The sequence below is a fragment of the Aquarana catesbeiana genome, linkage group LG02 (genome assembly GCF_042186555.1).
Source record: "Aquarana catesbeiana isolate 2022-GZ linkage group LG02, ASM4218655v1, whole genome shotgun sequence".
Classification (NCBI taxonomy): Eukaryota; Metazoa; Chordata; class Amphibia; order Anura; family Ranidae; genus Aquarana; species Aquarana catesbeiana.
Window position 1 is genome coordinate 570,088,772 of NC_133325.1, and position 17,852 is coordinate 570,106,623.

The window sequence follows — 17,852 nt, forward strand, 5'->3', positions numbered from 1 at the left end:
TCAAAAACCACATCGAAAATGTAACACAGGTGCATAATTGATGCGTTCTTGCTGCGTTTTCAATGCACATCAGTAGGAAGGTGTGTTTTTGGTTCAGACTTTTAACTGACTAAAAATGCAGCAAGCAGGATTTTTAACACCGCAACGGACCAGTTTAAAGACATGCATAGAATTTTTAAAGGGATACGTTTTTTCTTGAGCTTTTTTTGGGTTAAAGGTGCCAATAATGGCTGACAATAAATTAATATTAATTTAAATTCATGATATTGAAAAGTTGAACATAATACAATTCTACATAAAAATATGTATCTTTTTTTTAAAACGGTCGGTTTTCGGCCAAGTGCATCCTGCATTTTCAGTTTCGGGACAAAAATTTCCATTCGGTGCACCTCCTAGTTTTGACACTTTTTTTTTATCTAGGAAATATTTTTGTCTTCAGCTTTTAACATTTCAGTGAATTAATTTATGATGTTTAGCTACTATTGATCATCAGCTCTTGCTTGATATGGTTTTCCAGTTACTACTGTTGGGAGGTATGGTTATTTTTTTAAGCGGGTTACCTACAAATTTCTGTGAATTGCAGTTTGTGTTCTCTCCATAATGTGTCTTTCTTGCCTTCATAGTTCAGTGGCTTTGTGCAAGATTCTCCAATATGGCATTACAATGGATGACAAGAGACTGCAAGATATTAAAGTAAAGGGAGATGAAGTATTTGATATGGAAGAAGGAATCCGCACCAGATCTAAAACTTCCAGAAGTATGTTCTGACCTTTTTAAAGCATATACAAGCCAAAAGCAAAAATGTACTATACTGTAGCTTATGAGTCCTTTGATGTATTCTTTTTTCAGGCATTTTTTTGTTCACCTTTACACAGTGATCCTTCCATTAACACACTTCCTGTCCTAGGGTGAGAATGTTGCCTGTACTGTATTTATGAAGGAGTTCCCCTATTTGCAATTCAAACCTCATAATTTCTGTTATATAGGGAGGAGGGGTTTGTAGTTCACAGAAGATAGCTCAAATTCTGGCAAAGCTAACATGTATCTCTCTGTCGTATATCACAGGGCATCTTCATATCCGATAGGCATTGTTATGTTCCCACCCCCAGTTGATTGAACAGCGGCAAAAAAGGCAGGAATCACCCTCCAGGCATAATCCCTCCCAGCTCAGCACAGCCTCCCTCTTTTTTTTTTTGTCTTTAAGCGATGGTCATGCCTTTGCAGTCTCTGCACAAATACTCAATTTCCCATTGATCTTTTGCCTCGACATTGGACCCTGTACAATTGACTGGTGTTATTTACACTTGCCCTTCTTGGCTGACCTTGGACTTAACCGTCAGTGTCCATAAATCCTTGCCAGCAGGCAATGTTACAGCGATGGCATAGAGATGGGGAAAAATAGGGGAGCAGTTCCCATTTTCCTTTTATCAGATAGAGAGGAACTCTCCAGAGGTCAGCTTGATCATATGGCTCTGAATCCCTTCACATGTTTGGTTTTTCCACTACATCTTGGGGCACATTCTTTCTGATTTAGATTGTGTGGGTCACAAACTGAAACTATCTCTTTTCCCTCTTTAACTGAGCTGAAGCCTGCTGAAGAACCACAGGAAGATGATGTGGAAGAAAAGCAGAGTCCCAGGAATTGGAATAAGCTATAAAAGCCTTTTCTGAGGTGACTACTCATGAAGAATCTCAGGGTCCGGTTTTGAAACTCAAAAGGCTTTTGTGGATTCCTTCTGGAACTGGTATAAGCATAAACTCCTACTACTCCTAAAGTTACCAGGATGGTGTTGTGGCTGCCTCAGCACCCCCCAATACATCCTAGTACAGCCTCACTTAACTGATAAGTTGTATGCAGACTGAGCTCACCCTGTGAAGGTAATCATTCCACCAAAATGGTTTGCTCAACAACATCCTGTGGAAAGGAAGTCTTTCAAGAAATTGAGTATGCCAGCCAGCAGTTTCCCATCTCAACAGGTCCCTGACTGTTCCAATTAATCAAGTAGAAGTCTTTTTAAGGATGCTATAGACAAGCACCTGAAAGCTTTATTAGCTAGTGGTGGCAGACTTTCAACCAGTGTTGGAGTGTGTTAGGCCCTCAAGGTCTGGGCTGTACTGATGGTGCCAGATAGAGACTCTAAACCTGCACCACCAAGTCCAGTAGGTACCTGGATGATTCCCTTCCCCACATTTATTTGGCCCTGCATTAGATGACTACATCCAAAAGGTAAAACTGGGTAAAAGTACCTTGTTACGGTTTAAGAAAAAGGCAAAGTGCAGAAGCCTACACTTTCTTCTACTTCTAGAAAGCATTTCTTTCATCCGTTACAGGTCTTGAGCCCTAAGCCCGAGCCCAACTCCCGGTTCTGCAAAAAGACATAAGTCTTCAGAAACCTGCACCCCTAGAGACAAGTCGTCTTCCTAGGGCTGCCCCCACTCATTCAGGTAGGTGCGATTTACTGGCCTTTGTGGAAATTTAGTCAAGGGAGATTGTGGATGATTGGGCCCACAGTGTGGAGACTTGGGGTTACAAACAAATTTCAGAGCTATCCCCCTTTACGCTTTATGCACTCAAACGTCGGCTCTCACTAGGATTGACCGCTCTGCTTCTAGAGGGGGAGAAGTTTCATGGATTCAACCTCATTACAGCTCCCAAGCTGAACAGCAACGTTTGTCCAATTTTAGATCTGAAAGGACTCTTCCTTCGAGTGCAAAAATTCCCGATAGCCCTTGTCCATTTGGTTATCACCTGCCTACAGCAGAGAGATTTTCAGGTGTCAGTGGAAATCCAAGATGCCTATCTGCATATGCTGATTTTCCAGCCTCACCAAAGGTTCTTCTGGAGGATTGATACTGTGTTTGCAGCCCTGCTGTGTTGGGCTATCCACTTCCAGGTTGTTCAGCAAAGTGTTGGCTCTGGTCATGGGTCTCCTGCAAACCCTGGGTGTTTCATTGTAGGATACTTGGACGATCTGCTGCTCAGTAGCATTCTGTTCCAGTCCTGAAGCCCAGTGTTCATTGAACAGTGCCAACTCTGGAAATATGCAGGTGGGTCCTGAACCTCTAAAAACCATCCTTGGCGCCAACTTAATGGCTGGAATATTTGGGCCTGGTCTTGAACATGGCCCAGCCTTTGTTCATGCAGATACTGCAGGCCAGTTACTCTTCCAATCCAGCAATTGGATTCCCTACACAGATTCACTCAGGAAATCTCTATTTTTGGTCCAATCAAGGTTCTTATTTTAAAGGAAGCCCTGATGGAGTTTCTTTGACCTCCGAAATGCATTGGCTTTTTCTTTTTTAGTGCAAACTAATAAATTAATTTGGACTCTTAATCTTTTGGCTCCTTCGGCTTTCCCAGCCATGACAGGTGGAATTCTCCAGTCGTCAGCAACTGAATTTGGGGGAGTGGGGCCTTCAAGAGGTGTTTGAGATGCTCTGCTGGATGTAGATTTCCTCCGGCTAATATTTTGTAAGTCTGCTACCTGGGCCTCTGTGGACACAGCCTTTGGTCTGAGGGTCTTGCAGACTGCTTTGTAAGGTTCTAACCCATTTTGATTTTGAGGCCTGTTGCTGTGTTGCCCTCCCCTAATGTTCAGTGGCTTGTAACATCCTTATTGTAACAGATATGAAGAAGGATCCTATCATTTACAATCGAGAAAATTGGATTTTTGTTTTTACCTGTAAAGTCATTTTGTTGGAGTACATCAGAATAAACAGGGATATAATTAAAAAAATATAAAAAATTATGATGTATGTGCCTTATTTATAGCTACATTTTCACATACCTTCTCAGGCTACACCTGCACACAGGCACCCAGCCACAGTGAATCTTTAGTCTGTGCCAAACGTACAATTTACCGCGCTAACAGGTGCGCTTGCTGGATGAGTTGAAGGTAACCTCAGCTACGTACCAGTACAACGTTGTGTTTCGGCAGTGGGAAGAGAACTTTCCATCTCACTCCTGGAACAAAAAGTTGGGACTAAGCACTGCTCAGCCATTCATGGACCGCTTTGTTACTATGAATGAATGCAAAGCTTCATCTTTTGGATGAGGCGGCGATTGTGACTTTATCCGCCCACACCTCCACCTGAGCAAATCGGAGGAAGCTTTGCATTTATTCATAGAATACAATGCTTCCTGTGAATGGCTGGCCAGCGCTCAGCCCAACTCCAATTTTGTTCTATGAGTAAGACTGGAAGATCTCATCCCATCGCTGGAACACAGAGCTGCATAATTGTATGTAGCTGAGGTTACATACAGTTAATACAGCATGCCCAGCAAGTGCATCTGTTAATGCAGTGCATAGTTTATTTGGTCCAGCTTGGCGCACACCCACAGTATCTATTGCATGAAACAACGTACAGGTACACGCAATAGAGCCACCCTGCCACAGTATATGTGCGGTGGGCAGTTTTTAAGAGGTTAAAGGGACATTAAACATACAGGCTTTAATATTGTGCAGATAGTTGCATCACTGTCTTGCAGTGTGGTACACGTTTTCTCATAACCTTGTCAGTGTGAAGGGTGACAGCTATGCTTTTTTTTTTTTTTTTTTTTTTTTTTTCTTTCCCCTTTCAATCCTGCAAATCTGCTCCAAATTTCTCCATATATACATGTCATCTATGATTGTGGTTTTCATTGTGAATGTCTCTGACTAATGTTACTTTATTAACAGATCAAATCGGACGTAGATATTTTTGTACTGTACAATTTTTGTTAAAGTCTGCATCACTTTTTGGTTGTATTTTTTCGTAGATCCTCAACGTTTTACAACCATACCCTTACTGGTTAAGATCTATAAACTGATAATTAATGAGCTGTCAAATGTCATTGAAGCTAATGCTACAAGGCAGACTGAAGAGGAGTGGGCCCAGGGTAATGGAGGTAAGATTTCCTCGGTTGCTGCTATGGGGGAATTTGTGAATTGCTGCCATTATTTGCTAGATGCGTTCCCTGTAACTCCTTTTAAATGGTAAAGAAAATTTTAGATGGTCTATTTCTGTGGGAAATACTTTGGGGCAAAAAAGAAGACGCTTAATTTTACTTTTTACTTTGAAAAGACAAACTATATTCTTTTGGTGGTATTTATTCACCACTGGGGTTTTTATTTTTTGCGATATAAGCGAAAAAAATAGCAAAAATTTTGAAAAAATAAATACTGTATTTATTGGCGTATAACACTCACTTTTTCACCGTGAAAATCGGGTGCAAATAGCGTGTTATACGCCAATACTTCAATTTTAGCTGCCTCAGAGGGGACAGGGAAGGGGGCAGGACGAGCGTCATCAGATTACATACAGTGAGAAACTCCTGTTTACTTGGTGGCCTCTGTAATAGGAAGTCCCGTCTCCCGGGCCGCCATTGGACCACTGTTCTGTCTATCATAGGAGATTCTCACTGTATGTAATCTGTCGGCGCTCGTCCCGCCTCCCTCCCTGTCCCTTCTAGGCTGCAGATGGGCATCAAACAGGCTGCACTGATGGCAATGGTGAGGCTGCTGCATTGATGTGGACTGGTGAGGTTGCATTGATGGCACTTGTGAGGCTGCAGATGGGCACTGATCAGGCTGCATTGATGGCAATGGTGAGGCTGCAGATGGGCACTGACCCTTATTTTGCTTTAAAGTTCCTTATTTAAAATTTAAGTTTTTTTCCTGAAACCTCCCTCTTAAAATGAATGTGCGTGTTATACGCCGATAAATACGGTAATTTTCTACCTTCTGTTTTAAAATAAAATCTAATTTTGTCAAATTTAAGCCAGAATGTATTCTGCTACATGTCTTTGGTAAATAATCCTGGTAAGTGTATGATAGTTGGTTTGTGTGAAAGTTAGTGTCTACAAGCTATGCTACATATCACTGAAAATTCATCACACCTGATCTAATGATGGCCTATCTCATTTCTTGAGGCCCTAAAATGTCAGAACGGTACAAATATCCCCCAAAAGACCCCTTTTTGTAAAGAGGTCTTTAGTAAGACATGGTGAGTTTTTTTTTGAAGTTGCAATTTTTTGCCCACAATTTTTGGGGAAATGAAGATTTTTTTTTTTTTTTTTTACACAAAATTGTCATATTAACAAGTTTATTTCTCACACATGGCATAGGTAAACTTGCAATTACACCCCAAAATATATTCCGCTACTTCTCCTGAGTATGGTGATACCACAGCCTGGCAACATACAGAGGTCCAACATGCAGGGAGCACCGTCGGGTGTTCTGGGAGCATAAATTACACATTTAGTTTCCTGACTATCACATTTTTGAAGGCCCTGGAGCACCAGGACAATTGCATTACCCAAAAATGACCCCATTTTGGAAAGCAAACACCCCAATGTACAGTTGTGCTCAAAAGTTTGCATACCCTGGCATTGTGAAATTTTGGCATTAATATTAAAAATATGACTGATCATGCCAAAAAACTGTCTTTTATTTAACCATTTGCCGACCAGCCACCATAATTCTACTGCGGCAGGTCGGCACGATTCCGTGAACTGTCGTAGCTGTACGTTGGTCCCTTTAAGTGGGATAGCAGGCACGCGCCCGCTGCACAGTGGGGGTGCCGATGCTCGTTACCATGCCATAAATCTATCCCCTATTTTGTAGACGCTATAACTTTTGCACAACCAATCAATATACGCTTTTTGCGATTTTTATTACCAAAAATATGAATACATATCGGCCTAAACTGAGGAAGAACTTAGCTTTTTTTTTTTTTTTTTTTTTTTAAAATTGGGGCGATTTATTACAGCAAAAAGTATAAAATATTATGTTTTGTTTTTGTTTCTCAAAATTGCCGCTCTTTTTTTGTTTATAGTGCAAAAAATAAAAACCGCAGAGATGATCAAACAGCACCAAAAGAAAGCTCTATTTATGGGGGAAAAAAGGACGTCAATTTTGTTTGGGTACAGCGTCGCACGACAGCGCAATTGTCAGTTAAAACGACACAGTGCCCTATCGCAAAAATGGCCTGGTCATTGAGCAGCCAATTCTTCCAGGGCTGAAGTGGTTAAGGATAGCAATCACATAAAGCCATTTATTATCACATAGTTTTTTGGATCCTTTTTAAATCCTAATGACAGAAATCGCCCAAATGGCCCTGATCAAAAGTTTACATACCCTGGAATGTTTGGCCTTGGTACAGACACAGAAGCTGGCACACACAGGTTAAAATGGCAATTAAAGGTTAATTTCCCACATTTGTGGCTTTTTAATTCACAATTAGTGTCTGTGTATAAATAGTCAATGAGTTTGTTAGCTCTTACATGGATGCACTAAGCAGGCTAGACACTGAACCATGAGGAGGTAGAAAAGAACAGTCAAAAGACCTGCGTAACAGGGTAATGAAACTTTACAAAGATGGAAAAGTATATAAAAAGATATCCAAAGCCTTGAATATGCCAGTCAGTACTGTTCAATAGGGATGGGCTTTATGTTCGGGTCCAACGTGAGTTTGACTGGAACATTGGCTGTTCTCCAAATAGCGAACAATTTGGGGTGTTTATGGCAAATTCGAAAGCCGCAGAACACCCTTTAAAAGTCTATGGGAGAAATCAAAAGTGCTAATTTTAAAGGTTAATATGCAAGTTATTGCCATAAAAAGTGTTTGGGGACCTGGGTCCTGCCCCAGGGGACATGTATTAATGCAAAAAAAGTTTTAAAAACGTCAGTTTTTTCGGGAGCAGTGATTTTAATAATGCTTAAAGTGAAACAATAAAAGTGAAATATTCCTTTAAATTTCGTACCTGGGTGGTGTCTATAGGGTGCCTGTAAAGTGGCGCATGTTTCTCGTGTTTACAACAGTCCGAAAGCAAAATTACATTTCTAAAGGGAAAAAAAGTCATTTAAAAGTACGGCTTTTTGTCGGGTCTTTGCAATACACCTAAGTCATTGAAAAAAACGGCATGGGATTCCCCCACAGTCTATTACCAGGCCCTTCGGGTCTGGTATGAATATTAAGGGGAACCCCGAACCAAAATTTTAAAAAATGCGTGGGGGTCCCCCCCAGATTCCATACCAGGCCCTTCAGGTCTGGTATGGATTTTAAGGGGAACCCCGCGCCAAAATAAAAAAAAAATGGCGTGGGGGTCCTCCTCAAAATACATACCAGACCCTTATCCGAGCACGCAAACTGGCAGGCTGCAGGAAAAGAGGAGGGGCCTCAACATGGGGAGTGTGGTTTGGGGTAGCTCCCCAAAGCACCTTGTCCCCATGTTGATGGGGACAAGGGCCTCATCCCCACAACCCTTGCCCAGTGGTTTGGGGGTCTGCAGACGGGGGGGCTTATCGGAATCTGGAACCCCCCTTTAACAAGGGGACCCCCAGATCCCCCCCCCCCCCCCCGTGTGAATTGGTAATGGGGTACAAATGTACCCCTACCATTTCACAAAAAGTGTTAAAGACAATAGCCAGTTTTTGACAATTCATTTTATTAATGTCTTCTTCTCTCCCCGCTTCTTTCATGTTCTTCTGGTCTTCCTTCGGTCTTCTCCTCTGGCATCTTCCCCGCCGCGAGTACAGAAGCCTTTTCTGTACAAGTCCCACAAAAAAGCCTGGTTACAATATGCCCAACAACATCTTGACATGCCTCATTGGCTTTTTTGTTGCATTGGCACAGTAAAGGCTTCCTTCTGGTAGCTCAACAATGCAGCCCTTTTTTGTTCACGTATCGTTGAATTGTGCTCCTTAACCACTTGCCAACTGGCCCATAGCCGAATGATGGCTACAGGGCGGTTGCATAAATCTGGGAGGGTGTACAGTCACGTCCTCCCAGAATCCCGCTCTTGCGCGCTCCCTGGGGCACACACCCAAGCACATCCGTGACCGCCGGGTCCGCTGATCGTGGCCGTTTACCACGTGATCGCTCCGTCAAATGACGGAGAGATCACTTGTAAACAAACCAGCGTCCTGTCATGACGCTGGTTCCTCTCTCCCCTCTGTGTACTGATCGGTACAGTGTGAGAGGAGAGGGGTAGAGATCGGATGGCAACAGCGCTGTGGGCTGGATCTGTAGTGCCCACAGCGCTGCTCTGTGACAATTGCAGTCACATCCAGCCATCCATCCCTCCATGCTCAGCCATATTCTGCAATACCCCGTAATACTCTGCAATACCCCGTAATACTCTGCAATACTCTGCCATACCCAGCCGTACTCTGCCATACCCAGCCGTACTCTGCCATACCCAGCCGTACTCTGCCGTGCCCAGCCATACCCAGCCGTACTCTGCCGTGCCCAGCCGTACTCTGCCGTGCCCAGCCATACCCAGCCATGCTCGGCTGTATTCGGCCTCTGTATGTGGTCAGGCTGTGGAAGTCTCACACATGTGGTATCGCCGTACTCAGGAGGAGTAGGAGAATCTATTTTGGGTGTCATTTTTGGTATGTACATGCTATGTGTTAGAAATATTGTATAAATGGACTTTGTGTTTAAAAAAAAAAAAAATGCTACAGGCATCATTCAGATATCCGCTTTTTCAGCCAGCGATTCCCTACACCATAAGAACGAGCGGCTGTTCCGCTGCTTGATCGTTCTTACGGGGGGCGAGAGGGGATGTCCCCCCTCCGGTGCTTCTACCGACTCACCGCTACGATCGAAGCCAGGATTTTTTTTTTTTTTTTAATTTCAGGCTTCCCAGCCTAGAGGTGAGATGTGGGGTCTTATTGACCCCATATCTCACTGTAAAGAGGACCTGTCATGCCATATTCCTATTACAAGGGATGTTTACAGTGATCAAAAAATTTATTTTTTGTAAAAAAGTGTCAAACTGAAATAAATAACGTAAAATGAACAATAAAAAAAAAGATTTTTTTTAAAGAGCCCCTGTCCCCATGTGCTCGCATGCAGAAGCGAATGCATACTTAAGTCTCGCCCACATATGAAACGGTGTTCAAACCACACATTAGGCATCGCTGCGAACGTTAGAGCGAGAGCAATAATTTTGGCCTTAGACCTCCTCTGTAATTCAACATGTAACCAGTAAAAATTTAGTGTAGCCTATGGGGACTTTTAAGTAGCGAAGTTTGGCACCATTCCACGAGTGTGTGCAATTTTGAAGGGTGACATGTTAGGTATCTATTTACTCGGCGTAACTTCAGCTTTCGCATTATGCAAAAACATCGGGCTAACTTTACTGTTTTTTTTTTTTTTTTTTTTTTTTTTAAGCACAAAACAGTTTTTTTTCCAAAAAAAGAAGCGTTCGAAAAATTGCTGCGCAAATAACGTGCGTGATAAAAAGTTGCAACGAATGCCATTGTATTCTCTAGGGTCTTTGCTAAAAAAAAAATATAATGTTTTGGGGTTCTATGTAATTTTCTAGCAAATAAATGATGATTTTTACATGTAGGAGAGAAATGTCAGAATTGGCCTGGGTGCTCCAGAACACCTGAAGGTGCTCCCTGCATGTTGGGCCTCTGTATGTAGCCACGTTGTGTAAAAGTATCACACATGTGGTATCGCCATACTCAGGAGTAATAGCAGAATGTGTTTTGAGGTGTATTTTTGTGCTATGCATATGCGCTGTGTGAGAAATAACCTGCTAATATGACAATTTTGTGAAAAAAAGAAAAAAAAATCTTGATTTTGCAAAGAATTGTGGGAAAAAATGACAACTTCAAAAAACTCACCATGCATCTTTCTAAATACCTTGGAATATCTACTTTCCAAAAAGAGGTCATTTGGAGGTATTTGTACTTTTCTGGCATGTTAGGGTCTCAAGAAATAGGCCGTCAGTAATTCAGGTGTGATCAATTTTCAGATATTGACACCATGGCTTGTGGACTCTCTAACTTTCACAAAGACCAAATAATATACACCAATTTGTACTTATTTTTACCAAAGATATGTAGCAGTATAAATTTTGGCCAAAATTTATGAAGAAAAATTACTAATTTGCTACATTTTATAACAGGAACAAAGAAAACTTTTTTTTACAGAATTTTCAGTCTTTTTTCTTTTATAGCGCAAAAAATAAAAACCCAACAGTGATTAAATACCACCAAAAGAGAGCTCTATTTGTGTGAAAAAAGGACAAAAATTTCATATGGGTACAGTGTTGTATGACTCAGTAATTGTCATTCAAAATGTGAGCGCACCGAATCCTGAAAATTGGTCTGGTTAGGAAGGGGGTTTAAGTCTCCAGTGGTCAAGTGGTTAAAAACAACCACACTGTCCTTTTGCAGAGCAGCCAGTATTTCTCCTGCGGTTACCTGTGGGTTTTTCTTTGTATCCTGAGCAATTCTTCCACCGGTTAAGGGCTACAATCTTTCTTGGTCTACCTGACCTTGGCTTAGTATCAAAAGATCCCCTAATTTTACACTTCTTAATAAGTGATCAAACAGTACTGACTGGCATATTCAAGGCTTTGGATTTCTATATCCTTTTTCCATCTTTGTAAAGTTTCATTACTGTTCTTTTCTACCTCCTCGTGGCTCAGTGTCTAGCCTGCTTAGGGCATCCACATGAGGGCTAACAAACTCATTGACTATTTTTTCACAGACACTTATTGTGATTTAACAAGCCAAAAATGTGGGAAATTAACCTTTAATTGCCATTTTAACCTGTGTGCCACCTTCTGTGTCTGTACCAAAGCCAAACATTCCAGGATATGTAAAATTTTGGTTAGGGCCATTTGGGTGATTTCTGTTACGATTTAAAAAGGATCCAAAAAACTATGTGATAATTGGCTTCATGTGATTGCTATCCTTAACCACTTAAAGGCCAGGCCTCTTTTTCAGACTCTGTATTTACAAGTTAAAAACAAGTTTTTTTGCTAGAAAATTACTTAGAACCCCCAAACATTATACATTTTTTTTCTAACACCCTAGAGAATAAAATGGCAGTCATTGCAATACTTTTTGTCACACCGTATTTGCGCGGCGTTCTTACAAGCACACTTTTTTTGGAAAAAATTCACTTTTTTGAATAAAAAAAAAAATAAGACAACAGTAAAGTTGGTGATCTGTACAGCTGGAAAGGAGCCAATTTATTTTTACCTTGGGTGTTCCGGTTCCATTGGATTAAGAGACTTTTCTCTCATCACAGCGGCACTCGTTGAAGCTTCTCTTTTCTTTTGCCAGTTCATTGGGACTTTATATTCACTATTCTCATTATTTATGCATGCTAATTTACTTTATTTGTGATTATCTGATTCACCATATCCAATTCTGGTCGCTATTGATTTAATTTATTTAATTATGCATGCTAATATATTTAACTTGTGATTATTAGATTCACAATATTCTATTATGAACTTTATTGATTTATATGTTCAATTGATCATTGTTATTTATGATTAGTGATGTTTATTTGACCAGTTTACACATCACTTAGTGATTCAATTTCTATATCAATAGTATACATCACATATGTCTGCTTTAGTTTTCTAGTTTGAGCCTTGTTTTCACTTTCATTTTTTAATTTCGCGCTGCACCATTTATATACTATATTATTTTGGGTTTTGTATTGCAGACTCTTGGTGCTAGCTGCTTACACTTTTTCCATTCATTTGTTTTATCTTTATTACATTGCCACTTTTATTTTAGCGCAGCTTTGGCCATCTGGCCTCCTTTTTTTCTAACAGTAAAGTTAGACCAATTTTTTTTTTTTATATTGTGAAAGATAATGTTACGCCGAGTAAATTGATACCCAGCATGATGAGCTTCAAAATTGCGCCCACTCATGGAATGGCGTCAAACTTTTACCCTTAAAAATCTCTATAGGCGACGTTTAAAAAATTCTACAGGTTGCATGTTTTGCGTTACAAAGCAAGTCTAAGGCTATTATTGCTCTCGCACTAACGATTGTGGCGATACCTCACATGTGTGGGTTGACCACCGTTTTCATATGCGAGCACTACTCACGTATGCGTTCGCTTCTGCGCGCAAGCTGGTCGGGACGGGGCGCTTTAAAAAAAAATGGGTCACTTTTATTCCTATTACAAGGAATGTAAACATCCCTTGTAATAGAATAAAGCATGACAGGTCCTCTTAAATATGAGATCTGGGGTCAAAATGTCCTCAGATCTCATATTTGGACTTAAATGCAATAAAAAAAAAAAATTTTGTAATTTGAAAAAATGACAATAGAAAAATGGCCCTTTAAGACGTATGGGTGGAAGTGACGTTTTGACGTTGCTTCCGCCCTGCTCTAGCATGGAGATTGGTGGGGGCCATCTTCCCCTCACTCATCTCCATACCCAGCCACGGACAGGTTCCGTTAGCCTCTGCCGCTGCCGACGGCTCCGGTAAGCGGCGGGAGGGGGGTGTCCCCTCTCCCGCAGCCGATAACGGTGATCTTGTGGCGAATCCGCCACAGAGACCACCATTATTGGAAACAGAACCGCCGGCCGAAAAGATGAATACCTTGGTTGTGGCAGCAGCTGCTGCCGTTACCGAGATATCCATCTTTAAACTGCTCACGTATATATACAGGAGCTGGTCAGCAAGTGGTTAAACAAAAGACTTTTTTCTTTCTTTTTTTTTTTTTTTTTTTGGCATGATCGGTCATATTTTCAGTACTAATGCTTTCACAATTTCTGCCAGGGTATGCAAACTTTTGAGCATGACTGTATATTCTGAGAGGCATAATGAGCCTTTTGAACGTGTCATTTTCTCCAAGTTTTTGGAAAATGTGGGGGAAAAAAACTTTTTTTTTTTTTTTTACATAAGGTTGTCAATTTTATAAGATTTTTCTAACCTATATCCTGTACATAGCAAAAATTACGCCCCAAAATACATTCTGCTGCTACTCCTGAGTGTGTCGATACCACATGTGTGAGACTTTTCCACAGCCTGGCCACATACAGAGGCCCAACATCCAAGTAGCACCATCAGGCTGAATATTTTTTTAGCCATGTTGACCAATTGATGGGGCAGATGTTGATTGCTGGGGCAGATGTTGATTGCTGGGGCAGATGTTGATTGCTGGGGCAGATGTTGATTGCTGGGGCAGATGTTGATTGCTGGGGCAGATGTTGATTGCTGGGGCAGATGTTGATTGCTGGGGCAGATGTTGATTGCTGGGGCAGATGTTGATTGCTGGGGCAGATGGGGCAGATGTTGATCGCTGGGGCAGATGGGGCAGATGTTGATCGCTGGGGCAGATGGGGCAGATGTTGATCGCTGGGGCAGATGTTGATCGCTGGGACAGATGGGGCAGATGCTGATCATTGAGGCAGATGTTGATCGCTGGGACAGATGGGGCAGATGCTGATCATTGAGGCAGATGTTGGATCACTGGGACAGATGGGGCAGATGTTGATCACTGGGGCAGATGCGGCAGATGTTGATCACTGGGACAGATGCGGCAGATGTTGATCACTGGGACAGATGCGGCAGATGTTGATCACTGGGACAGATGCGGCAGATGTTGATCACTGGGACAGATGCGCAGATGTTGATCACTGGGGCAGATGTTGATCACTGGGGCAGATGCGGCAGATGTTGATCACTGGGACAGATGCGGCAGATGTTGATCACTGGGACAGATGCGGCAGATGTTGATCACTGGGACAGATGCGGCAGATGTTGATCACTGGGACAGATGCGGCAGATGTTGATCACTGGGACAGATGCGGCAGATGTTGATCACTGGGACAGATGCGGCAGATGTTGATCACTGGGACAGATGCGGCAGATGTTGATCACTGGGACAGATGCGGGACAGGTGTTTTTCACTGTGCGGGGACACTAGCTGGGTGATCAGTGTGTAAGAAGCTTTAACCACTTGCCGACCGCCTCACGCAGATATACTGCAGCAGAATGGCATGGGCAGGCAGAGTAACACATGGGTACGTTACTCCCCTCCCGCGGGCGGGGGCGCGATCACCCGGTGCCCGAGGCAGACGGCATCGTTCCAGGAGCAATCCGTCCTGATTCATGGCCTCTCCCTCGTGATTGCTCCTGGCAAATGAGAAGCTTCCTTTGCTTCTGTAATGTAAACAGAAGCAGAGGAAGTGATGTTATCTCTCCTCGTGAAGCCTTTTCGTTCCGGCTTCTGAGGAGAGAAGACCTCATCTGTGAGTCTGCATTGACACTAGCACACAGGCACATAAAACCCACCCTGCACCCCCTGTCACAGTGACACCAATAGCAGTTTTTTTTTTTTTTTTACTGATTACTGCATTGGTGTCATTTGTGACTGTTATAAGTGGTAGGGCAGTTAGTGGTATGCCCCTTTAGGTCTAGGGAACCCCCCAATAAAGGTTTAACCCCTTGATCACCCCCCAGTTAAGCCCTGTCGCCAGTGTCACTAAGCGATCTTTGTTCTGATCGCCGTATTAGTGTCACAGGTGACGCTAGTTAGCCAGGTAAGTATTTAGGTTTGCCGTCAGCTTTTTATAGCGTCAGGTACCCCCATATACTTTAACCCCCTGATTGCCCCCTAGTTAACCCTTTCACCAGTGATAACCTTATAAGTGTTACGGGTGACGCTGGTTAGTTTGTTTTTTATACCCACCGTTTATTACCCAATAAGGGTTTAACCCCCTGATCGCCTGGCGGGTGATATCAGTTCGGTTTTAGGGTCAGTTAGGGTCTGCGTCGCCCCAGGCAGCGTCAGGTTAGTGCCAGTACCACGAACACCCTCACACGCAGCATACACCTCCCTTTGTGGTATAGTATCTGAACGGATCAATATCTGATTAGATCTATACTAGCGTCCCCAGCAGTTTAGGGTTCCCAAAAATGCAGTGTTAGCAGGATCAGCCCAGATACCTGCTAGCACCTGCGTTTTGCCCCTCCGCCCAGCCCACCCAAGTGCAGTATCGATCAATTACTGTCACTTACAAAACACAACACGCATAACTGCAGCGTTCGCTGAGTCAGGCCTGATCCCTGTGATCGCTAACAGTTTTTTTGGTAGCGTTTGAATCAGTCGCTAATAGTCGGGAGCTTTTTTACCTGTGAGTCTCACTAGTGTACCCATAAATTTAGAGCCCAAAATGGCAAATCGAAGGTACACTAGTGAAGAGGCCTACACATTTTTTGAGCAAGACAGCTGATGAAGAGGAAGTCACTCATCTGTCAGATTCAGGCTCAGAATACGATCCTGTAGACGACAGCGGCTCCATGACAGATAGCTCTGACAGAGTTGTGGTCCCTGCCAAGGTCAGGCGTACCAGACCCCGATCATCTTCTGCTGTTGAGGTGCAAGAACCGCAGGGCTCTCGTATGGAGCAGAGAAGTACTAGTGCCGCTCATCCTTTGGTGAACTGGCAAGCACCAGCAGCCTAGTACACTCCTGGTCGTAGTCAAACCAGCACTGCAGTAACATGTGGTGAGTCCCATAAGTGCAGTTCAAGCTGGTGAGGTGGCAAGCACAAGTAGTGTCCCGCTGCCACCAAGAGGACAAAGACAAGCCCGTCAAGCCCATAGTGCCATTCCTGCTGCATTCGCCAATCCTAATTGGGAACCCACCCCTTCTGCAGTACCCGTACTTCCCCCATTCACTGTTCAACCCGGCATTCAGGTGGAAACAGTTGATTTTACGCCACTTGATTTTTATTCGCTGTTTTTCACCGAAGATCTCTATAGATCTATTGTGGACCAAAGTAATTTGTATGCTGGTCAATACATCGCCTCTAATCCCAACTCCTCCCTTGCCAGAGATTGGAAACCAATTATGGTTTCCGAATTTAAGATCTTTCTGGGCCTATCCCTCGACATGGGCATAGTTTAAAATGAGTACGTTGCGGTCATATTGGTCCACTGACCCAATTTACCATGTGCCTGTGTTCTCTGCCTCCATGACCAGGGCACAATGCGAGCAGATCTTGCGATTGTCGTTCTCGTGAAGACCCTGGATACGATCGGCTCTACAAAATTTGGCCCCTCGTAAACCACTTCAACGTTTTGCAGACTTGTTTACTCCCCATCAAGTTGTCTCCGTTGATGAGTCCCTGATTAAGTTTTCTGGCCGCTTGTCCTTCAAACAGTATCTTCCCAGCAAGCGTGCCAGATACAGGGTCAAGATGTATAAGCTCTGTGACAGGGCCACAGGCTATACATGTAGTTTTATGGTTTACGAGGGAAAAGAGAGCCATGTAGAGCTGGAGAACTGCCCAGATTACATAGGGAGCGCTGGCAAGATTGTTTGGGACTTGGTGTCACCCTTATTCGGAAAGGGGTACCATGTGGACAATTATTACACGGGCGTGCCACTTTTTAGTCACTTGTTTGATCATCAGATTGGAGCATGTGGCACCGTGCGACCTGGGCTTTCCCCAGCGGCTTGTAGATTCCTGTCTTTGGCTGGGGGAGAGAGCCTGCTTCAAGTGTAGTAATTTGCTCGCTGTGAAGTGGAGGGATAATAAGAATGTTTTCGTTCTTTCCTCCCTTCATGCAGACACAACGGTCCAAATTCCTACGGCGACTGGTGTTGTGGAGAAACCCCTCTGTGTCCACGAATATAACCAAAATATGGGAGGGGTGGACCTCCAACATCCAGTTGTTGGCGCCGTACCTAGTTTCCCGTAAGGCCAGACGCTGGTACAAAAAAGTGTCTGTCTATTTCAATTGGCTTTGCTGAACGCTCATGTGCTATACAGAGCTTCGGGATGGACTGGATCCTTCCTTAAATTATCCTTCCTTAAATTCCAGGAAGAGATCGTCAGAGCCCTTCTGTTTCCAGACGGTGCTCCACCTCCCCTTCCCAATCCAAATGCAGTAAGCCGGCTGCATGAGAGGTATTTTCCGTATGTCCTCCCGAGTACCCCTACCCAACAAGCCCCCCAAAGAAGATGTCGTGTCTGCAGCAAGTGCGGATATAGTTGTGACACCCGCTATTATTGTCCCTCTTTTCCTCACAATTCTGGTCTTTGCATTAGTGAATGTTTTGAACGCTACCATACACTAGTT

General features: G+C 43.1%; 1 protein-coding gene across 1 annotated transcript in view; it reads left to right on the top strand.

The window, feature by feature from the left end:
• IPO9 (importin 9) overlaps positions 1-17,852 on the top strand; it is a 98,791-nt gene that overhangs the window by 70,380 nt on the left and 10,559 nt on the right. The window contains exons 20-21 of the mRNA XM_073616075.1: positions 624-757; positions 4,760-4,888. Coding sequence (XP_073472176.1) covers positions 624-757; positions 4,760-4,888 — 263 coding nt within the window. The remainder of the gene's footprint in view (positions 1-623; positions 758-4,759; positions 4,889-17,852) is intronic.